Genomic DNA, 24,199 nt, shown 5'->3' with positions numbered 1-24,199 from the left:
CTGGTCTTTCCAGTTCTTACCAGTGACTGTGAGCAAGGCAGCTTATTCCTCTGAGCCTCAGTTTCCTTCAGAATCGGAACACTGTCTCACAAGTTATGGAGAAGATAAAATGCCAGTCTATCTAATTACCTGGTCCAGAGCTGTGCACAGTAGGTGGGGCTGCTGTTTAACATCTTTATCCCCCTCTTCCTCCTGACTGTCATGAGTGAGAGAGATGTGAGTGTGCACAGCACCAGTCCTCCTGCCCAGGCCTGTTCTGTTACTGCTGCAGACCACGTCGGGGAAGGCTGCTTTGGGTTCATGAACTCTTGCTGCACCTGAGAGTGCACTATAACTTAGGGGCTTCTCACACATTTATCCTGTGGGCTCAGGAATTGGGGAGTGAGTTTCAGGTCAATGCAAGCGTTGGCTATGGCCCCATCTAAGATTCTGCTGAGGGCAGATGGGCTTCAAGCCCAAGCACGTGGCTCTCGGTAAGGACAGTGCCTTGTGGGCTATTGAACGGAGCGCCTCTGTCACTTGCTGGCTGTGGATGGGTGACTTCCCTGAGTTCTTTGCCTCTCCAAAGCATGGCAGCCACTAGAGCCAGTAAGTGAAAGAGCAAGACAGAAGTCCTGGTCTCTTTGAAACCTTATCTCAGAATTGACATCCTGTCACTTTTTGCCAAATTCCATTCACTAAAAGCAAGTTACTTGGTCTAGCCCACAATCAAGAGGGGTGATCTATAAGGATGTGAATGCAGCGCTGACTGGGGAGGCATCTGAGAGGTTGCCCACCACAGGATGCAGACAGGAGCAACCAACCTGGGGGTTCCAATCTTCAACCCTCAAGAGTGGGTGTGAGTGCCCAATGCTTTAGGGGCCCAGTTAGCAAGTAACTTCCCATGGCTGACCAGGATTAGTTGGGAAGCTCCACCTTACTAGTTATGTGACCTTCAACTTCCACCTCCCTTAGCTTCTGTTTTCTCACCTCCAAAATGGGTATTGTGATTGTTCCACCATATAGGGCTGCCATGAGGAGATTAAGCTAAAACATGCAAACTCTTGGAACAGTGCCCAGCAGGTGGTAATTAGTCAAAGCTGGTATTTTAATTAACAGAGATCGAGGGTCAGTCCACAGTGCCCTCCAGAGCCCCACAATGCCTGCTGCTGTTCACTGAGCTCCTGCCCTGCTCTAGGCACTGGACTAGTCCCTGGGAATGCTGGGAAGAACTGGGCAAGGGCTGCTTTCCCTTAGCAGAGACACGCAATAAACACATGTACAAACAAGCAAGTTGCTTTCCAGCTGGTCAGTTCTATAGAGAAAAAGTGGCGGAAGGGTATTTGGACAGGAGGGCGGTTCCTAGGCAGAGGGTCTCATGCAGGGAGATTCCTCTGAGTGACACTTGAGTGGAGGCCTGAAGGTGAGGGGGATCACTTTGGAGCACCAAGGGAGAGTAGAGGTGGTCTCCTCTACCTCCCCTCAATAGTCCCCACAGCTGGGGAATGCCCCGCAGGGATCCCGGATCTTGGCTGGTCCTTTTTGCCCTGCCCCTGGACATTCCCAGCCTTCAGGCACTGAGAAATGCAGAAGTTCCCCAAGAGAGTCAAAGGGCCCCAGCCCAGCACCCGGAGGCTCAGTGCACTGGCAGTTTCAGCACTGCCTAGAACATAGCGTGCCTGTGTGCTGTTCCTGACTCAGCTGCACCTGGCTCAGCTACGCTGGTCACCCTCCTCTCACCTGCTCCCTGCAGCATGCCCTTCTGCCTTACCAAGTATCTGAAGAGGACCAGGCGTCTACCCAGGGGTAAGTGGGCAGCCAGAGTCACAGGCAAGCTTTGGGGACACCAGGTGGGGAAGCAGGGCAATGAGGAGCCCTTGAAGGGTGAATGGTGTTTATTGGCTCCAAAGGAGTAAATAAAGAGAAATGAATGATGGAGGGAGGACCCACAGTCAGGTTCAGCCTGGTGTAGACTGGCAGGGATGGGCAAGTGAAGCTGTCTCTGGGAGCCCTGTGTGTGTACCCCTCGTGGTTCTCCCAGCTGGTTCATTGCCCAGAGCTGGCCACATACACACAGACAGGTCTCAGGATACCCAAGGGTGTCAGGTGCCCGCACAAACACCCACCATTTCTTGGGAAGATAGTAAGTAGAGTAATAGCTTCCCAAAGATAGCATACCTTTCCTACTACCGTAGTCTACACTGTGAAAGCTGTCCTGTACTACAGCCACCACATGTGGCTACGAAGCACATGAAGGGTGGCTAATCTGAATTGAGATGGGCTATTATTGCTAAGTGTATACTAGATTTTGAAGACTTAGAACAAGACTTGAGTTCAAAACGCAATAATTTTTGATTGTATGTATTATTTTAAAATACTGGGATAAATAAAAAATATTATTAAAGATAATTACATCTGAACCTGGGGAATGTTTAGTGTGTGCAGTGCCCTGGGTTCAATCCCCAGAGTCAAAATATTAATAGCACCTGTTTATTTTTAGTTTTTAAATGTAGCAACTAAAACAATTAAGACTGCACACATAGTTTATATTGTATTTCCATTTGGCCACAATGCTGTACCCCTGGCACTTGGCCTTCACTCGGGAAATCCTGCTGCTGGGCTTCCTGCTCCCTTGGACAGCCAGTAGAATGACATGCACTGTAGCAAATCACACTGTTAATAATGCCACTTTTAAATGGTCTTAATAATTTTTTCCCAGAAACCCTGGTAGAAGAGGGCTGAGTCAGCTATGTACTTTAATTACACAGAATGACATTTCTTTCATCTGAATGTCACGGAATGCTCTTAAGGATTACAGTGATTTACAGTACACTTTCATGTGTGTCACTTACTTTTTTCTTACTGTGAAATTTTTCATATGGAAAAGATGAAAGCCAGTTCTGTCCTGGGACCCTGCCTGATCTGTTGCATCTCAAGCCACCCTCTCTCCCCAAAGTCCTTTGCTTGACTTGAAAGAGGAAGCTATGACGTTCAGAAGCTCAAAGGGAGAGAGAGCTCGGCTGAGATCAGGAGGAATGGGCTGGGGTCCTAACTCAGTCACCCAGGGCTAGTGCCTGGGAGCTAGCCTGCCTGGGGTCATCTGCAGTTCAAGTTATAGTCTGGACATGTTTTTTGACATCACTGGACTTCAGTTTCCTTCCCTGTGAAATGGGGCTAATGACACACTGCCCTGGAGATTCTGTGCATGTTCTAACTCCTAACAGCCATCAGTTGGCTGATAATCATGCCTGACTGCAGTGGGTGCTATGTATGTTCTCCTCAGCTCTCCTGCTGCTGTTGATCTTCCATCCATCCCAGGTTCTATGGCTGCCCTCTCTATGCCAGGCTCTGCTCACTGGGCTGAGTGAGGGTGGGCTGACAAACAGTGTGAGTGAGCGTAGCCGGTAAACACACATCGTGGATTTGATTGCAGTGAACGCTATGGGACAGTGAACGCTGGAAAGGAGAATTCATGTGTGGTGATTTAATAGGGTGGTCAGGAAAGAGTTCCCAAGGTGACATTTGAGGAAAGACCTGAAGGAGTGAGGGTTTGCTCATGGCAAACCATGCCAGAGGAGATGCAGAGACCATGAAGCAGGAGCGTGCCACCAGCATGCATTTGAGGAATGGCAGAGCAGCCAGAGAGGAAGGCTCTGGAGTAGGGGGCAGGCAGGCCTTAAAGATGGCTACAAGGACTTGCCTCAAATGGGGGCTCCTGGGGTACACTGAGCAGGGATCTAGGAGCTGGTTTGGGTCTTAACTGGGTCATGGTGCTGCTATAATGGGGGCAGAGAGGGAGCATGGTGACCTGGACCAGGTGGCACAGTGAAAAATGATTGGCTTTTGAATTTTTTTTTTTAAATGGGACTGGGGTTTGAACTCAAGGCTGCATGCTTGCAAAGCAGGTGCTCTACTGCTTGAGCCACACCTCCAAGCCCATTTTGCTCTGGTTATTTTGGAGATGGGATCTCACAAACTATTTGCCTACTTTGGCCTCAAACTGTGATCCTCATGATTTCAGCCTCTCAGCCGAGGCTCTGCGCACTGGTTAAGAGCGCCAATGATACCTGGGGTAGGTAGTGGGATGGGGTGGCAGCAACCACAGACCACCATCTTTCATGATGAATTTCTTCCTGAAATATTTACTGTTTTTCTTAAAGCCAGTATCAATCTTTTTTTTTTTTATTGTTTTATTACTCATATATGCATACAAGGCTTGGGTCATTTCTCCCCCCTGTACCCCCCCTCCCTTACCACCCACTCCGCCCCCTCTCTCTCCCCCCCACCCCCTCAATACCCGGTAGAAACTATTTTGCCCTTATCTCTAATTTTGTTGAAGAGAGAATATAAGCAATAATAGGAAGGACTAAGGGTTTTTGCTGGTTGAGATAAGGATAGCTATACAGGGAGTTGACTCACATTAATTTCCTGTGCATGTGTGTTACCTTCTAGGTTAATTCTTCTTGATCTAACCTTTTCTCTAGTTCCTGGTCCCCTTCTCCTATTGGCCTCAGTTGCTTTTAAGGTATCTGCTTTAGTTTCTCTGTGTTTAGGGCAACAAATGCTAGCTAATTTTTTAGGTGTCTTACCTATCCTCACCCTCCCTTGTGTGCTCATAGTCCAATCCCCTTGTTGTGTTTGCCCTTGATCTAATGTCCACATATGAGGGAGAACATATGATTTTTGGTCTTTTGGGCCAGGCTAACCTCACTCAGAATGATGTTTTCCAATTCCATCCATTTACCAGTGAATGATAACATTTCGTTCTTCTTCATGGCTGCATAAAATTCCATTGTGTATAGGTACCACATTTTCTTAATCCATTCATCAGTGGTGGGGCATCTTGGCTGTTTCCATAACTTGGCTATTGTGAATAGTGCCACAATAAACATGGGTGTGCAGGTGCCTCTGGAGTAACCTGTGTCACAGTCTTTTGGGTATATCCCCAAGAGTGGTATTGCTGGATCATATGGTAGATCAATGTCTAGCTTTTTAAGTAGCCTCCACATTTTTTTCCAGAGTGGTTGTACTAGTTTACATTCCCACCAACAGTGTAAGAGGGTTTCTTTTTCCCCGCATCCTCGCCAACACCTGTTGATGGTGGTGTTGCTAATGATGGCTATTCTAACAGGGGTGAGGTGGAATCTTAGTGTGGTTTTAATTTGCATTTCCTTTATTGCTAGAGATGGTGAGCATTTTTTCATGTGTTTTTTGGCCATTTGAATTTCTTCTTTTGAGAAAGTTCTGTTTAGTTCACTTGCCCATTTCTTTATTGGTTCATTAGTTTTGGGAGAATTTAGTTTTTTAAGTTCCCTGTATATTCTGGTTATCAGTCCTTTGTCTGATGTGTAGCTGGCAAATATCTTCTCCCACTCTGTGGGTGTTCTCTTCAGTTTAGAGACCATTTCTTTTGATGAACAGAAGCTTTTTAGTTTTATGAGGTCCCATGCTATCTATCCTATGCTATCTCTTAGTTGCTGTGCTGCTGGGGTTTCATTGAGAAAGTTCTTACCTATACCTACTAACTCCAGAGTATTTCCTACTCTTTCCTGTATCAACTTTAGAGTTTGTGGTCTGATATTAAGATCCTTGATCCATTTTGAGTTAATCTTGGTATAGGGTGATATACATGGATCTAGTTTCAGTTTTTTGCAGACTGCTAACCAGTTTTCCCAGCAGTTTTTGTTGAAGAGGCTGCTATTTCTCCATCGTATATTTTTAGCTCCTTTGTCAAAGACAAGTTGGTTATAGTTGTGTGGCTTCCTATCTGGGTCCTCTATTCTGTTCCACTGGTCTTCATGTCTGTTTTTGTGCCAGTACCATGTTGTTTTTATTGTTATTGCTTTGTAATATAGTTTGAAGTCAGGTATTGTGATACCTCCAGCATTGTTCTTTTGACTGAGTATTGCCTTGGCTATTCGTGGCCTCTTGTGTTTCCATATAAATTTAATGATAGATTTTTCAATCTCTTTAATGAATGTCATTGGAATTTTGATGGGAATTGCATTAAACATGTAGATTACTTTTGGGAGTGTGGACATTTTTACTGTGTTGAGTCTACCAATCCATGAGCATGGGAGATCTCTCCACTTTCTATAGTCTTCCTCAATCTCTAAAGCCAGTATCAATCTTTCTTAATTAGTAGAGAAAAAATTAGGCATGAACAGTTGAGTGTTATAAATAATCCCAAAGTTTATTTTAATAATCTATTTAATCTCTCTTGTACTCTATTGCTAGAAGGTGTTGTTTTTGTATTTTTTTTAGGACTGGGGTTTGAACTTGGAGCCTCACACTGGTTAGGCAGGTGCTCTTCCTCTTGAGCCACACCCCCAACCCTTTTTTGCTTTGGTTATTTTTGAGATAGATTCTCAAGTTTATGCCTGGGCTGGACCACGGTCCTCCTATTTACACTTCCCTTCATGGCAATGCACCACCACACCCAGCTTTTATTGGTTGAGATGGGGTCTTGATAACTTTTTGCCTGGGCTGGTTTTGAACAGGGATCCTCCCAATCTCCGTCTCAGAAAGAGCTAGGAGTATAAGAATGAACCTCGCTGCCTAGGAGGTTTTATATTGAGAAAATAGAGTGAGTTTGTGCAAATGAACTTGGGTTTGTATCCTGGTCCCTTCACTGATTTGTTCTTATGATGTTTAACTTCTCTGAGTCTCAGTTTCTGCACCTGTGAAGTAAGGTCATAATTTTCCTTCCTAGGGTGTTTTCAAGGACTAACTGTGTTGAGCACTTTGTTGCATACTGTGTCTGTCCTTAGATACGGTAGTATGACTTTCACTTCTGAACAAGGTGAAGCAACAGGGACTGATTTATACTCTCACCTGAAGTGACCAAAAAAGAGAGAAGAGAAAGAAAAGAAAAAAAGGACAAAATGCCAAAAAAATGGACAAGAAGTAGACATTAAACAATAAACAACGAAGGACTGAGACCGTCAGAGATGGGCAAACAAGATGAGGCATAAACATCCTCTGGCTTATTGTCTTGAAGTTTCCAGGCTGTCATGCAGGAAGGGGAAACCCAGGTGGAGCTCACTGGACTCCATGATAGAGGAGATAGAAATGAGAATTTGAGGGGCCAGAACAAGTAGAGTCTTCAGGATCACATACGAAAGAAGAAAGAGCTGCACAGAGCAAACTCCCTTGAGAACCACAGGCATGTGAGGAAGCCACCTGAGGCTGGGGGAAGAACTACTAGAAGTGGTCAGAGGCACCAGAGCCCACCCTTACATGGTGCAGGAAATAGTGCCTGTCCCCACCTGCCAGACTCCAAAACTATCTTGCTCATGGGCACTGGGTGCAGAATCCCTCTTCTCTCAGTAGTGGGGAATAATTAGCTCTTTACCTAGCACTCTGGATCCACCTAACAAACTCTTCTCAAGGACCTAACCTCATCCCAGAAAAATGCTCAAGAATATTTGTAGGATTGCAAACATATCAGCACCCAGCCATTTAAAATCACAATGTCTGTTACTTAACCAAAAATACTGGGAATGCAAAGCAGCAGAGAAGAATAGCCCATAACGAGGAGAAAATCAATTGAAAACACCCTGGAAATGACAGATTTTAGAATTTGCTCATAAGGTTATTAACATATTTTTTTTTAAATAACTGTGTTTCTTATGTTCATAAATTAAGTAGACATGAAAGATAACTCTTTTAAAGACCCAAATGAAGCTGGGCATGGTGGATACCCTAAGGAGGCTGAGGCAGTAGGACAGCCTCCTGCCAGTCCTGTGTCAAAAAATAAAATAAAATACCCACATCAAACTTCTGGACATCAACCCTGCAATGAAAAAATCCACTGGATGGGATTAATGCCAGATTCAACAGAGAAAGTTGAAAAGATTGGTAAAGTTAAAGATTTTGCAATTGCAGCTCTATCTGTATTCATTTTCTTCTGACTGACACATTACGACAAACTTAGTGGCTTAAATGACACAACCTGATCTGTAATTCTGTAGGTCAGAAGTCTGTTACAGATCCACTGGGTGTCAGGGCTCAGTGCCTTTCTGGAGGTTCTAGGAGAGGACCCATTTTCTCAAATCCTCCAGCTTCTGGGGGCTGCCTACCCTCCTTGTCTTCAAGATCAAATTTTGTCTCTTCTTCTGTAGCCACAGTTCTCTCTGATTCCTCCTCTGCCCCCCTTTTCTATTTGTAAAGTTCTCTTTGGTTACATTGGGCCTGCCTGAATAATCCAGGCCAATCCTCTTGCTCTAAAGTGAGCTGATTGGCAACTCGGATTCCATCAGCGATCTTATTAATGCTTTGTTGTGTAACCTAACCTAACCTATTCATGGGTCCCAGAGACTAGGATGTGGGTATCCGTGATCAGGGTAGGGCTGGGGGACGATATTCTGCTACCACACTATCCAAAAATAAAATACAGAGAAAAGGGAGTTTAACAAAGGAAACAGTGCATCATCACTGAGCTGTGTGCTAACTTCCTAGATGCCTTGTATTCATGTAACTGGAATCCCTATGAGGCACAGGGAAACAGACAGATGTATTTAAAATACTAATAACCAAAAATATTCCCAATGCTATAAAAACCATAAACTTACAAATCTAAGCAATCCAGTGAGTCCCATGTAAAGGAGACACGGGGAAACTACACTGAGCACATCATAATCAAACAACTCGAAACCAGTAAAACAGAAAAATACAAAAGTGAGAATGCTGCCCAGTTCCTCACAAGGAACAAGGCAAGTGAGGAGCCTGTCCAAAGCCTCTTTAGAGGAACAAGAGGGAGCAGTTCAACCCAAAGGCTTCACTCAGTGAGAAGATGGAGTCAGGACTCCTTCCCACATTCAAAAGCCAGAGAATTCCTCATCAGAGGAAGAGTGGCAGGCAGAAGTGAAATAATGCCACATGGGAAGCTGGATTTATATGAAGGAATGCAGAGCTCCATGGTAACTACATGGGAAAATACGTTTTTCCTTATAATTGAAATCTTTCCAAAAGATATTTACTGTTTAAGTAAAATTAATAAAAAGTATTGTGGAAAATATAATAGTGTATAACAGTAAACTGGCCACTGTGGCAAGAAGGACAGGAAAGAAATGGAAATGTACTCTTACAAGGTCCTCTTGCTGTACCTGGGGGTATAATATAACCCTAAAGCAGACAGTGATAAATAAAGATATATACCATAAACCCCCATGGGTGGGTGGAGGGACAGAGATTTTCTACTAATAAGTCAACAAAGGAGATGGAATGGAATCATAAAAATTAAATAAGGAAAAAAAGAAAAGGACAGATGGGACAATGGAAAGCAGCATCTGATAAAGCTTATCAGATTAGATAAGAAAAAGCAAGACCCAGTCACATGCCTGATAAGAGAGGCTCTTACAATGTAAAGACACAAGTAAGTTAAAAGGCTGGACAAAAATATTCCACACTGACACTAATCAAGTGAAAGCTGAAGGGACTACATATTATTTATCAGACCAAGATTTCTGAAAAAGAAAAGTACTGGGAAGAAAGAAGGGCATTTTACAGCCATAAAGAGAATTCGCCAAGAGGACAAATACTTAACTTCTAATGCAGAGCTTGAAACTACGTGAAGCAAAACTGATAGAAATGCAAGGACAAATCTACAATTACAGTTGGAGATTTTTATAACTTTCTTAGTACTTGATGGAACAAGTAGAAAAACACTAAGGATATTGAAAATTTGAGCAAAACCATCCAACTAGACTGACATTTATAAATACACCACCACAGAAGAATGGTTTTCTTAGTGTGCACAGAACAATGACTGAGATAGACTATATATATTCTGGACCAAAACCAAGTTTTAATAAATATAAAAAAAATTCAAGCCATGTAAGGTGGAATTAAATTATTAATAATTATAAAGATTTCTGGAAAAATCTCACCCAAATTTGGAAAGTAACACACTTCTAAATAACCCATGGATCAAGGAAGAAAGTCAAAGAGAAATTAGGGTTTTTTTGGACTGAGTTAAAACGAAAATGCACCATACCAAACTTTGGGAGAATGCCTCTAAAGCAGTACTTAGAGAGAAAATTGTGATACTAAACACACAAGAATCTAGAAAAAGGACAATTAAGCCCAAAATAAGAGGAAAAAGTAATATCCATCAGAGAGAAATCAATGAAGGAGAAAATGGTGGCAAACTAGAGCTGGGGGGGGGGGTTGCCGACCTATGTGTAAAGGAAGTCTTACACAAGCATCTAGGCCCTTTCATTTACATATGGTCAGTGACTGCTTTTGTGCTTTTTTGGCAGAGTGGTGACAGAGACCATTTGGCCTAAAAACTTAAGATATTTCCATCCAATCTTTCTTAACAAGTTCACAAGACAAAGTCTGTAAAACAAAAGGCTAGTTCTTTTGAGATCAATAAAATTAGTAAGTCTCTAGCAGACTGATCAGGAAAAAAAGAGAGAAGACACAAATTATCAAAACCAGGAGTGAGAGGTGACATCACCAGACATTCTCCAGATTTTAAAAGAATAATACAAGAATATTGAGAACAACTTTATGCTAGCGTAGTCAGTAATTTATATGAAACAAATGAATTCCTTAAAAGACAAATTACCAGAGTTCTCTCCAGAAGAAATATAAGTACATACTTTAAAAATTTAATTAGTTATTAAAAACTTTCCCACAATGAAAACTCCTGAGTGGCTACCCTGATGAATTTTACTAATTCCTTAATGTGGAAATAATAGAAATTCTATACAAAGTCTCCCAAAAACTGAAAAGGAGGGAATCCTTAACATCTTATTCATTGAGGCCAGCATCACCCCCAAACCAAAACCAGATAAAGACATTACCAGAAAAGAGAGCTGTAGGCCTGTGTCCCTCACGAAGAGAAAGGCAAAATTCTCAACAAAATTGAATGCAACCATATATAAGAATACTGAGTGGGATTTGTACCAGGAATACAAAGTTGGTTTAACATTTGAAAGTCTCTCAACAAAATGCATCAAATTAACAATTATAAAAAATATGTGATCATTTCAACAGATGCAGAAAAGGCATTTGACAAAATCCAACCCCGTTCTTGATAAAAGCTTTCAGTAAACTAGGACTAGAAGAAATTCCCGCAACGTAATGAAGGGCACCTCCAAAAAACTTACAGTGGGAGTACTTAATGGTGAAAATCTGAATGCTTTTGCCCCAAGATCAGGAATAAGGCAAAGATGTTTGTCCTCACCTGGTCTATTCAGCATCATGTTTGAGGCTCTAGCCTGTGTGATTAGACTGAAAAAAATAAATGAAAGGTGCCCAGACTGGAAAGGAAGAAGAAAAACTATTTGCAGGTAGCCTGATCACCTATGCAAGGTGCCTGGCAAGTCAGCAGAGAAAGGATAGACTTTTCAGTAAACAGAATTGGAACATTCATATGCAAAAGAATGAGCTTCAATTCAGACCTTTTACCTTGTACAAAAATTAGCTCATAGGCTTAAATGTAAATCTCAAATCTATGCAACTTCTGAAAGAAAGCCTAGGAAAAGACTTTTATGATCTTGAGTGAAGCAAAGATTTCTTAGCTACAATACAATGCAAGCGCAGTCAACAAAGGAAAAAAATAAGAAATTGGATTTTTCAAAATTAAAAACTTTTGTTCTTAGAAATACACTGTGAGTAGAATGCAGGAAAAAAAAGACATAGATGGGAGAAATATTTGCAAAGCAAATATCTAATAAAGAACGTGTCTAATAAAGAACTCTTAAGCCTCAATAACGGAAAATAACCTATTTAAAAAACTGGCAAAAGATTTGAACAGATGTTTCACTAAAAAAGTTCATGGATGGCAATTAAGTAAATAAAAAGATGTCTACCATCTTGAGTCCTTTGGGAAATGCAAATGCAAAGCCAGTGTTGTACCTCTACACATCTGTTAGAATGGCCAAAAGTGAAATGGGTTGGCAAGGATGCAGAAGACCTGGAACTCTCGTGGTGCCGTGGGGGACTGGTGGTGTGGCTCAAGTGGTACGGCGCCTGCTTTGCAAGCTCAAGCCCTGAGTTCACACTCCAGTCCCATAAAAAAACAAAACAAAACAAAAAAATCATAGTGCTGGTAGAATGTGAAATGGTGCAATCACTGTGCAAAAGAGTTTGTGACTGTTTCCTAAAACATTCTTCATACACACAATCTATACATACATAAAGAAACACACAAAAATGAAACACTGAGGCTCAGTGCACAGGGATGGTGGTGGGGCGGGATGCTGGCCAGGGCACAGTGGGCATAAGGGTGTCTGCAATCCTCTCTGGATTCTGAAACTTATTGACACAGTATGGTAACCCTCTTTAGGAAAAAGAATTTTAAATGGAATTCAAGATTAGATGTAAAGTGAGTATTTAGGGTGACAGATTCTTGGAGCTATGGATCTCCAGATTCCTTTCTTCTGGGTTGCCTTGAGACACTTTTCCAGAAAAGACCATGCAGAAAAGCTTCCTGATGGCATCAGCTTCCTCTCCCATCCAGAACAGTCAGGCATTCCAGCCCTGATGCATCGAGTGTGGTGGCAGCCTCAGTGGCAGTGCTCATGCCCCCGTGAATATACACAATAGCTGCTGAACTGCTCTGGGCTTTGGGCTCTGGCTCCCAAGTTCCTTCCTCCCACCTCCACTGCTGTGCTGCTCAGGAGTGGTGTGAGCCCAAGACAGCAGGGCTCATCTGCATCCTGACATCTCAGGGCCCCAGCAGCATTGTCTCCTTGCTCACCACCCTCTTAAGCTTTGGCTATGGCCTCTCCAGCCTGCTGTCCCAGTCTTAGTGCCTGCTCATGGCACCCCTCAGTGAGGATGCACCTCCTCTCTGTGCTCCAGCCCTCAGAGCAGCATCCTCAGTTTCCCCAGTCCTAGGCAGCCTTGCCATGACCCTAACAGGTTGCTCACCCTTCAGGGGTGGTGGTAAGGGGTGTGGGGTGTCTAAAAGCCCAGAGCCAGGACCTAGAATCCTTGACTCCACCACTTATGAGTTGTGTGAGTTCAGGCAAATTACTTGATTACTCTGTGCCTCAAGTTTCCTCATCTGTAAAATGTGAATGTTCGGTTGGGGGTGTAGCTCAGTGGTAGAAAACTTGCCTAACATATACAAGGTCCTATTAGATCAAGGGCAAACACAACAAGGGGATTGGACTATGAGCACATGATAAAAGTGAGAGCACACAAGGGAGGGGTGAGGATAGGTAAGACACCTAAAAAACTAGCTAGCATTTGTTGCCCTTAATGCAGAGAAACTAAAGCAGATACCTTAAAGCAACTGAGGCCAATAGGAAAAGGGGAACAGGTACTAGAGAAAAGGTTAGATCAAAAAGAATTAACCTAGAAGGTAACACCCACGCACAGGAAATCAACGTGAGTCAATGCCCTGTATAGCTATCCTTATCTCAACCAGCAAAACCCCTTGTTCCTTCCTATTATTGCTTATACTCTCTCTACAACAAAATTAGAGATAAGGGCAAAATAGTTTCTGCTGGGTATTGAGGGGGGGGGAGCGGGAGGGGGCGGAGTGGGTGGTAAGGGAGGGGGTGGGGGCAGGGGGGAGAAATGAACCAAGCCTTGAATGCACATATGAATAATAAAAGAAAAATGAAAAAAAAAAAACATATACAAGGTCCTGGGTTCTGTCCTCAGAACCTCAAAAAAGAAAAAAAAACATGCAGATGGTAGCAGATGAGGATTAAGGAGCAGGCATGTGTCTGCTCTGTTCACTGGAAAAGACCCAGAGTGTTCCGTTCCAGTGATTGGGGATCATTTATTCCTGCCTAGGCTCCATTCCTGGGCAGCAAGAACAGACTGGGGCTCCCAGTACTTCCTGCCCCCACCCTCTCTCTCTCTCTGGGACATAGGTCTCTGGGACTCCCATCTCACAGCAAAGAGGTGCTAGGGCCTTAGCGAGAAATGGTGAATTACATGTTTCTGGATGTGGAGAGTGTGATACCTGGAGAACACTCATCCTTAAAAATCCCTTAAACTGTCCACAAAGTTCAGCATCGATGGTTTTTTGAACATCCCAAGCATGGAAACCTGAGGCCCAGAAGAGGTGCTGGAGGGGAGGAGTCCATGCATAAGCTGCTGAGCCCCTGGCCTTCTGTCTTCAGGTGTGGGCTTTGAGGGAGTCCAGTGGGAATTCTGGGGTGCTGTGCTCTGTCCTGTTTTAACATCCAGCCTCTGTAACCTTGACACATTCCAGGAATCCAGCTTCATCTTCAGAATGGGGAGGGAGGCCAGCAGGTCAGAGCTCAGGTTAAAATAAAAGCACATAGTGACTCACTAAAGGGCCCTTCAGGTGGGTAAGGTTGATTGAAACAAAACATGCAGTGAGGCCCCTGCGGGGAACTGAACTGCCTTAAAATCTGCATGCTTTTCTTCTAATTGCGCCCTGGGATGTTTTTAATGATTTTAATTTTGATATGAAAAATAACAGACTAAGGGAGAAAAGAGAAACTGGACAGGGCCTCAGAGAAAGATGTGTGAGGTGTGAGAAAGACTGGACACAAACAGAACCCAAAGCAGGGGGACCCTGTAGTAAACCTCGTCTCCCTGTCTTGCAGGTGGTGCCGGGGAGCAGGAGAAGGTGCCGGCCAACCCCGAAGCACTCCTGCTCATGGCCAGCTCCCAGCGTGACATGGAGGATTGGGTGCAGGCCATCCGCCGGGTCATCTGGGCCCCACTTGGCGGAGGTACTGCCCGTAGCTCGCATGCCCACCCTGTAAAACCCTTGCCTACAGGTAATCTTCCCCTCCCCCACCCCGAGCCCACAAGTTCCGTCTGGCTCAGAACTTGCTGGCTGTGTCCTGCTTGTCTGTCAGCAGCCTGGCCCTTCTGCTGCTGCTATGAAGTTACACACACTTCCCACCCATGTACCAAGCAGGACCCGGGGAAGGGGACACCAGACCTGACTTTTAAAAAGCAGTATCCCGTGGTGTACTGGCCTCCCTGCATGCAGACTCCCTGATGGAGCCAGGCAGGAGGAAAGTGGTCTGCACACAGGCAGAGGGGCTGCGTGTGGCCTGGGTTCATACCCAGAGCCTCAGTACACCTTCCTTCCCCTCTGCCAGGCCTCTCTGTGACCACATGGGGACCTTGTCCTGCTCTCAATTCCACTCTCTTGCATTTACTCACTTCTTCCTTTATTCAAAAGCGTTCAGTGGGTGCCTAAAGGTACCCAGTTCTGTTCCAGGCACTCTGTTCCTTCACCCTACCTTCCTTGACACTCTCCATGGGAGACAGACGTAGATAACAACATGGGTCTTCTGATGTCCAGGAGTGAGAGATGCAGGAAAGCAAAGTCAAAGCTCAGTGAGAGGATAGAGGTGTTGTCATTAAATGAGGGGACCCAGCAGACTCAATAAAGGGACCAGGAGAGTCAGGGGCATGCTGGAGAAATGCACTGGCAGAGGAACTGACAGATGCAAGGGCCCTGAAGTAGGAATGAGCTGTGGGTTTGAGGGGGTGATAATGGGGCGAGTAGGAGGGGCCTTGGGACAGTGGGGTGGGGGGGAATCAGATTTTGTTGCAGATGTAATGGGAGACAGAGGACATGGTCAGATAGGGGAGAGATAGGACATGACTTACATTTATGAAAAGCCCTCTGGCCTGCACGTGAGAAGTAAACCAAAGAGACAAGAATGGACATAGCTGGCCAGACAGTCATGGACAAGTAGTGATGGAGACACTACTTGGGGTGGGAGTGGAGAAGATGGTGTCGATAAATTCTGAAGGGAACTGTCCGGTTATGCCCAGGTCTGGACATGGTGCAAGAAAAAAGAACAGATGGCTACAGCCATGTGGCTGCTGCCTCAGTAGATTAGTGCCCATGTGACATCCTAATGAAGGAACTTTTATGAGGCTGTCACCACATCAGGAGTTAAGGAGAGGAGGGCATAACTCCCTGCTGCATGTGGAGACCTGTAACCTTCACACTGGCCGGGCCTGACCACAAAGCCACGGGTGTCCTGTTGTTTCTCCCTCCGATGTTTGGTGCAGTCAGGCAGGGACATACCCTCACTTTGGGGGCCCAAAGCCCACCTCTGGCTCTCACGAGCTCTGTAGGCTGGGTCTCCCTTCATTGCCCCTTCATGTCCCACCTCTCCAGCTGTCCTATCCTGGCCCCGCTTGGGCCTGCCTTACCACTTTCATTAAGCCATAAACCCCCGCAGTGGGAGAGTCAATATAACAATGAAAGTTAGAGTTGCTCTCCTGGGCTTCATAAATGACACCACTGTTAAGCCATAGCTCCCAGACCCCTGGTTATCACAGCAAATTTGACCCATAGTCCCAGATTAATGGCTTCAGAAGGCTGGAGCCACACAGGGCCTCCTGAAGCCTCCTAGGTCTTCCTTTGGTGCTAGGTTGTTGAAAGTGACCCAACGGACAGAGGAAAAGCCAGAGAAGACTCCCATGTGGCCAGGCTGTGGTTCATAAAAGGTGGCACCTTGGGGTGCCAGAGAAAGGAGAATATTGTCAGGGTTTGGAGTCAGGAAAGATTTTTTAAGTGTTACAAAATGCGCTCATCTTTTAGAAACAGATTGATAAGTTCTACTACATGAAATGAAGAACATGTTCTTTCAAAGGGGGAATGAAGAGACTGGAAAGGGGACCTGTAGGCTGGGAGAGAGGATATTTGTAACACATAAAGCCATCAGTGCCTCCCTCCTCAAAGTGACAGATCAGTAAGGCAAAGAGAAGCTAGAAGAAGCATGAATAGGCAGGATTTGAACAGGCACTTGGCAAAAGATTAAGCGTGGTCAGGCGGTGTGTGGCCTCATCAGGAAATGCAACTTCTCACCACCAGAACACTAAATGACAAAGACAGACACCTTGAAATGTGATGCTGTTAGAGAGCTAATAATCTAACATAAATTGTAGGGAAATTGCTTGGTTTATCTGGTAAAGTCACTGCTGCTGTTCATGGGGTCCAGCAGTTCCAGTGAGAGGCAGGTCCCATGCAGAAATGTGCACAGACATCAGGGGACTTGGACACAGTGGATGTTCACAACAAGTTTATTCATGATGGCAACCCAAGTGCCAGCAACAATGCAACGAATAAGTATCAATGCAGTGGGGAAACTACAACTGTGTGAAGGAAGAACTGCCTCTCTGCATGCATGAACCTTTAATACAATGTGGAACTGAAGATGCCAAACTATGGGGCAGAAGCAAGATATAGCATTTATGGGTAGGTAGGCAGTGGAAATATAAAGAAATAAAAAGAAAAGCAAAGAAATGAATGATAAAACTCAGCATAGTAAGAAGAAGTGAAGAGGTTAAGGGACAGCATAGTTTCTGGAATGTTCTCTAGCTTGATTTTGGGTTAGCAGTTACACAGGTGTTCATTTTACAATAATGTGTAAATGTGCACATTTATGCTTAAAGTACTTTTCAGGATGTGTACATATTTCTCTACATAAAAGATTTAAAAGAGAGAGAAAAACTAAGCATCAAAGAGGCTGAGTAATTTGCTCAAAGTGACAAAGTCAATTAAGCAGGAACTGACCTCAGAGGCTATGCTTGGTACCCATTCCAGCAGTGTACCCAAGACCGGCCCCAGGCAGGACACCCTATCAGTTCTACCTGTGTGGGGTTGCTCAGCTCATGTAGATTCCTCTTATTCCCTCTCCCTGCTTGCTCAGAATGAGGACCCGGGGCACAGTCGCCCCTCCCAGGGCTGTGTGCTGTCCAGGAAGGATCTGTGTGTGGTACACAGGCACTGCCATCAGAGGTGCCTATCTTTCTACCAGAAACACAGAGGAAATGCAGCACCACTAAGCGAGTGAGGTCGACAGGTCTGGGCAAGCTTGACACTCACAGATGGGCTCAATGGGTCCCTGAAGGATTCTTGGCAGCCCCTGGTAGCCTGGGTCCCCTGGAGGAGGACTGAGAGGCTTAAAGGAGCCATCCTGTTCTCATAACCCCGTTGTGAAAGTGCATGGGCGCTTCTCACAGACTCCAGTGGGCAGCGTGTGTGCTGTGGGCGGGAGAGCCCAGCTGTCCCCACAGAGAAGACAGGGCTGGCACTGGGCTCTTGTGGACCTCATCACTCATTCATTCAGCAGGACATGTGGGCCCTGTCCTCACGAGTCCACATTCTAGCAGAGGAGGCAGATGGCAAGCAAGCTACAAAATCCACTGCAGGCCAAGTGGTGTGAGTGCAGGGCAGGGTGGGTTGGAGAGTGGGCTTGGAATTTGGTGACCCCTCAGTGAAAGAGGTGAAACAGTGAAGGATAGCATGGGTGGCGGCATGGTGTCCATGCTGAAGTGCAGCGAGGAGGCCAGGGTGATGAGAGCAGCAGATCAGGCAAAAGGGGGAGAACAGGAGGAAGGAAAAGGGGCCTGTCTTGGTGGCACGGTTGGTGCCCCAGGGTTTTAGACAGAGAGGTGGTAGAGCCTGAGAGGATCCCTCTGGCTGCAGTGTTGAGAATGACTAAAAGGAGGGCAGGAGAGAAACAGAACAGTTAGGAATTCCTTACCCAATAATGCAAGCGAGAAGGAAAGTGGCTTGCCCAGGATTGTGGTGGTGATGGGAAGCACAACCAGACCTTCATTTCTGTGGATTCAACCATGAATCAGAAATGTTAGAGAAAAAGAAGTGCATCTGTCCAGAGCATGCACAGACTTTTTCTTGTCATTACTCCCTAAACAATACATTGTAACAACTACATAGCATTTACATTGCACGGGACGTCATAAATAATGCAGAGATGATTTAAGGCGTATGGGAAAGGAGTGGTACTGTGACTGTGGTTAAGTGGTACAGCCCCTGCCGGTGTAGTATGCATGAAGGTCTAGGTAGTTTGAGCCCTAGCAGAAGACGGGGTTGGGGGGAGAGAACCAATGTATATGGGAGGATGTGTGCAGGGATTATATGCAAATACTACACTATTTTTTATATAGGGGACTTGGGCATCTATCTAATGATTTTGGTATCCACAGGAGCACCCAGAACCAGTGCCCCATGGGTACTGCAAGATGGCTATAATTGAATTCTGCACTCACTTTGAAGGTAGAGCGAGTTCTATTTCCCAGATGGACATAAGAGAATGAATGAGAGAAGTCACAGTTCATTCAAGGGTGCTTGATCCAAGGATGGGTTGGCCATGAACTAAAATAGAAAACCATAGGAAATAAAGTTGTTTGGAAGGAAGGTTGAGACTTAGTTTGAAGTGCCTCCTAGAAGCTTAAGTTTGGATGTCAAGCAGGCACTTAGATATTTAAGTCGAGTTTAGGCTGGAGAGAGAATTTGAGGAACTACTACTGGCTTATCAATGGGGTTTGAAGCCACAAGGCTGGATGAGACACCAAGGAGCAAGTGTAGGGACAGCAGAGATCTGACTGCCTCCAGGTAAGAAATCAGGAACGCCACAGAATGAGAGGGCCAAGAGTAAGGACCCAGAGCCAAGTGAGGGCAGGTACACTAAGGCAGAAAAGCAGTGATCAGCCGTGGCAAGTGCTGCTGCTCCATCAACCTGAGGAGGCTCCAGATGAGCGTGTTCAATGGTGACTTGAACAGGGTGGCTTTGATGGCATGCTAGGAGTACAACCTGGTAACAGTGGTCAGGAGACATGACGTCGAACAGGAATGGGACTGTGGACATAGTAGCTCCATCAGGAAGTGTGCTGTAAGGGGAAGGGGAGTGGGACAGTAGCTGGAGTTGGAGATGAGTAAAAGTGGGTGCATATTTTTTAAAGTTGGGATACAAAACAGCATCACAGCAGATTGATGGTGCAGGACAGTGGGAATTATTGCTGGAGTACTAATAGGTCTTAGATTTAGATGCAAAATTCAATAGAACTCTAGCACACTGAATACAACAATATATAAAAGATCATGCACTGAGCCCAAATGAGATTCATCTCAGCAATGCAAGGGTGGCTTAAAACATATAAAAATCAATTCATGTACTACATCACCAGGCTAAAGGACAGATATCACATGATCATCTCAGTAGACTCAGAAAAAGTGCTTCCCCTCAGAATAGAAGGGAATTTAACCTGAAAGAGGACATCTACAAAAACCACCCCACAGACAACCTCATACTAAGTAGAAGAAGTTTGGATGCTTCTCCTTCAAGATCAGGAACAAGTGCCGTCACCACTAGCATTCAGCATTGTACCGAAGGTTCCAGCCAGGCAATTAGGCAAAGTGAAATAAAATGTGCCCAGATTGGAACAGAAAAAGCCCAATATCTCTATTGGTAGATGACATGATCTTTTCTATGTAGAAAGTCCTCAGATAGCCACTAAAACTATCAGAACCAATAAAAACTCAGATTGCAGGATACAAGATCAGTATACATAGCCAGGTGTGGAGGTGCACTCCTGTAATTCCAGCATTCAGGAGGCTGAGGCAGGAAGGCCAGGCTACCTACCTCAAACAACAAACAAACAAACAAAACACACCTGCCTAGCAAGTGCAGGATCCTGAGTTCAAGCAAAACAAAACAAAGCAAAGGAAAAAAATATATATCTATGAAAATCAATTGTGTCTGTGTACAGGAGCAATGAGTAAAATGAAATTAAGAAAATTTCATTTGCAATAGCAACCAAAAGAATAAAATACTTAGGGATAAATTTAACAAAAGAAGTGCAAAACTTATGCTTTAAAAATGACAAAGCATTGTTGGAATTAAAGATCCAAGTAAGTGGACAGGTATCCCTTGTTTATGGAGAGAAGTTTGATATTGTTAAAAGGCCACATCCCCTGACCAGATCTCTGGGCTTCTGGGCTCAGCTCAAGGGACACAGCCCTGGGAGGGTGCACTGTCAACACCTCATTGCAGCTCCCCACAGGAGATGACAGTCATGGTGTGCCCGGGGCTGGCTCAGCGTCTGATGGTTGACTGTATGTACATATCCATTGCCTGTCATCTTTATGTGCATGGGGAAGGCATGAGATTGGACAGAGGGGACACAAAGGCTTTGGCAGTGGCCTCTGCTATGTATTGATGTGACTGCTACTTGCCACTGACCCTCTGTACCTCTGTGTCCTTGTTTGCAAAGTGGAATAGAATCTTTGCTGGGTTGTGAATAGCAGTAATAGAGAAAATGTTGCAAAGCGCCCAGCCCTCCCTCAGTAGGAGATAGCCCGTCACCCAAACACATAGCATCTGCCACGTGTACATAGGGGGTGTGCAGGGAAGGAAGCAGAGAGAACCTGCATTCTGCAATCTGAGACAAGAATAAGGAAATGAGATCACACTGTAAGTCAGAGGAGTAGTTCTGGGAGCATTGGAATCACCCAGAAGAAGGCTCATAAAATATTTTACCTGCCTGCATTCCCCACAGGCTGACTCACATGGGTGGGCACAGTCCTAGAATCTGGGCTTTTAAACAGGCAGTGCTGACAGTTTGGGGACTATGTTTGGAGAACCACTGCTGTTGTGAGGTAGTGAGTGTTACTGCAAAAAACAAACAAAAAAATAGTGGTGTCATGAGACAGTGATATTCAGACATTCAGGGGTTTTAAGACTTACATAACTTCTATTTTATTTTAATTTTGGTAAAATACACAAACCCTAAAATGTACATTTTAACCATTTCGAGGGTATGGCTGAGTGGCATTAAACATATCTGTAGTGTCATGCAGCCATCATCACCATCCACCTACATAGCTTTCTCATCTTCCCAAACTGAACTCTGCCCCCATTAAAGACCTCCCATTGCTTCCTCCTCCTGCCGACCCTCGGCAACCACTACCATGCTTTCTCTCTGTGAATGACCACTCGAGGTGCCACATATAGGTGAAATCATGTAGCATTTGTCCTTTTTTTCTCTTGGCATCATGCGCTCAAGGTCCATCCATACTATAGCATGTGTCAGAATTTTCTTCCTTTTTAAGGTTGACTAATACTCCATTAATCGTATCTGCCCTGGTTTGTTTATCCAGTCCTCTGGCCATGGAGTTTTGGATTGCTCCCACCTTTTGACTTGTTCATGATGCTACTTTGAACACAGGTATACAAATACCTCCTCCAGTCCCTGCTTTCTGTTCTTTTTGGGATTATACCCAGAAGTGGGGTTACTAAGTTTAATTTTTTGAGAAAGCACCGTACCATTTTCCACAGTTACATTCCAACCAATGTGCACAAAGGCTCCGAGTCCTCCACATCCTCGCCATGCTTTTCTGCTTTAGTTTCGATAGTAACTACCCTACTGGTGTGAAGTGGTGTCTCATTGTTCAAGCAAAGTGTTGCAGGGTGAAGCAGCCAGCCAGGAGGATGTCTGGTGGAAGCCTGCCAGACCAAGGCCACAGCCCTGGCGGAGCAGATATGTGCTGTGGGCTCAAAGTGGAGGCCACGGGCTGAAGGGCAGTGGGAGGAGCGGGGTGAGAGGTAGATGGTAGCCTCCATCAGGATGTTGACTTCTGCTCTTCAGAGAAGCTGGGGGTGGGTGCACTGGAGGGCTTGGAGCCTAGGGAGGTGAGGATCTGATACTGCTGAGCAGGCAGGTGTGAGGGGAAGCTAGAGATGTAGTTTAGTGATCCATGTGAGAGAAGGGAGGGTTCTCGGCATGGTCATGGGTGGTAAAAGTAATCAGGTTCTAAATCTGTTTTGAAAGTCTGCCAGAAAAGACTTCTAGATGTGGGTATGAGAAAGGGACCTTGACTTGGGATGTGGCCGAGCAGCTGAAAAGACACAGGTCAGTAACAGCAAGAGAGGGACTCCCTGGAGCAAGTTGGGGACTGCGGCGAGAGCCTGGCTCCGTTTGGACATGTTTGAGTTTGAGATGTCTGTGAGTCATTAAGCCAGAGGCGATTCGGAGTGGGCAGCAGGAGTCTGGGGGCCAGGTGGCTGTGTCAGCACTTGTAACTAGTAGTGTGCTAAGTACCCCACCTACGGACCAGCAGGCACTGCCAAGCAAAGCCAGGGGCCCAGCTGGAGAATGGCAGCCCTCCCTAGAGTGACTGCTGGGGAGGGACGTTGGGGCCAGGCAGGCCTGTGGTGGTCATCAGAGCCACACTGCCCAAGCCTGCCCCAGCCTGGTTGGGCATTGTCCTCACAGTTCTCTGGATACTTTCCTCTGATCATGGGAGTAATTCTGTTGCCCTCAGCTTCCTCAGGCATCATGGGGGGAGGGAAAGGGACACAGGTAGCTCTCTGAGGCCATAGGGCAAGACTTGGAGAAAAAGCCTTGGACAACTTGGGACACAAAGCAACCACGTTAATGGCCATCACTTGCTGGCATCTCCAAACAGAACCATGGAGGCACAATCAGGTTCAGAGACAAGGCGACTGGCCCCAGACAGGCTGGCGGTGGTGGAACCTAAGTTCCTATGGATCACTTCTCCCCAGCAGTGTTTGCTCCATATCCCAGCCCTGCTGGGAGACTCAGGAGAACAATCTTATTTCCAGTTCCTGTGATTGTCAACCTGCCAGGGCAGGCCACTAGGCTGAGGCTGAGCTTCAGGTTACTCAGTATGCAGAAAAGGTGCTTGAGCCTGGTTCTGGTGCCCTCTGCCTATTCTAATGGGCCCTGCAGGCCACATGCCAGGTAGAACAGGAGATATCCCTATAGGCGTCAGGCCTCGTATGGACTCAGAGGGTGACATGGCTTTCTCTGAGTGTAGGGGCTGGTTTGTAAGCACCCTTAGGCCTCCCTTCTGCAGCCCTCAAGGTTTCTCCTCTATGAGAGGCCCAGAACACACAGCTGAGATTCCCAAGTCAGGGAACAGCACAGCCAGGGGGGCTGGGGGCTGTTTGTCAGGAGAGCAGAGGCCAGAGCAGCTGCCTCTCTGGGAGGACGAGCCAGGGCAACCTGTATTCTGCTCAGCTTAGTTGACTTCGATTTCCATCCTCCTCTCCTCCCATCCTCTGACCAGCCTGGTGTGTGCTGCAGAGAGCTCAGGTCCCAGGACTGGGAAGGGTGGAGCACTAGATGGTGGCTCAAGACTTCTCCTTGCCAGCGAGGTGGACTGCAGGGTGTTTGGGTATCCTGTGACTGGGGGCTCTGGCTCTCAGCATGTCCCAGGAAGCTCTGAAGACTTCAGCGCATATTGCTGAGGGAAGAGGAATGCAGCCTGTGTTTTCGTGGGCTCCTCTTGCCTGGGGTTTGACAGAATCTGGAGGGGCAAGATGCCAGAAGTGCTCAACAACTTGCCTGGCAGCACACAGCAGGGCCCAGGATTTGGTTGCCAGGCAGACCTCAGAGCTCTGCAGCCTCTAGATTGGAACTGCATGGACAGGGAGGGAGCAGAGTTTTTGAGGTCCTGGGCCCCAGACTTGATCCA

General features: G+C 45.7%; 1 protein-coding gene and 1 long non-coding RNA gene across 10 annotated transcripts in view; one reads left to right on the top strand and one right to left on the bottom strand.

Annotated features, from left to right (window-relative positions):
- The window catches only part of Arhgap22 (Rho GTPase activating protein 22), a 186,524-nt gene that overhangs the window by 140,193 nt on the left and 22,132 nt on the right, over nucleotides 1-24,199 (top strand). For 5 of the 8 annotated variants that reach the window (XR_012449783.1, XM_074079372.1, XM_074079371.1 and 2 more), the window contains one exon: nucleotides 14,526-14,702. The exons of 1 other annotated variant lie outside the window; for it this stretch is intronic. Coding sequence is in view for 6 of the 7 variants with exons in the window: in XM_074079372.1 (XP_073935473.1) it covers nucleotides 14,526-14,702 (177 nt within the window). In the remaining variant the exon portion in view is untranslated. The remainder of the gene's footprint in view (nucleotides 1-14,525; nucleotides 14,703-24,199) is intronic. 2 more of the 8 variants (XM_074079374.1, XM_074079378.1) reach the window with 1 other exon arrangement.
- LOC141424836 (uncharacterized) overlaps nucleotides 1-24,199 on the bottom strand; it is a 36,643-nt gene that overhangs the window by 9,862 nt on the left and 2,582 nt on the right. The gene's annotated exons all lie outside the window — the stretch shown is intronic.

This window comes from Castor canadensis, chromosome 7 (assembly GCF_047511655.1).
Source record: "Castor canadensis chromosome 7, mCasCan1.hap1v2, whole genome shotgun sequence".
Classification (NCBI taxonomy): domain Eukaryota; kingdom Metazoa; phylum Chordata; class Mammalia; order Rodentia; family Castoridae; genus Castor; species Castor canadensis.
The sequence above is the reverse complement of the archived record's forward strand: the minus strand, read 5'-3'. Positions and strand labels throughout refer to the sequence as shown.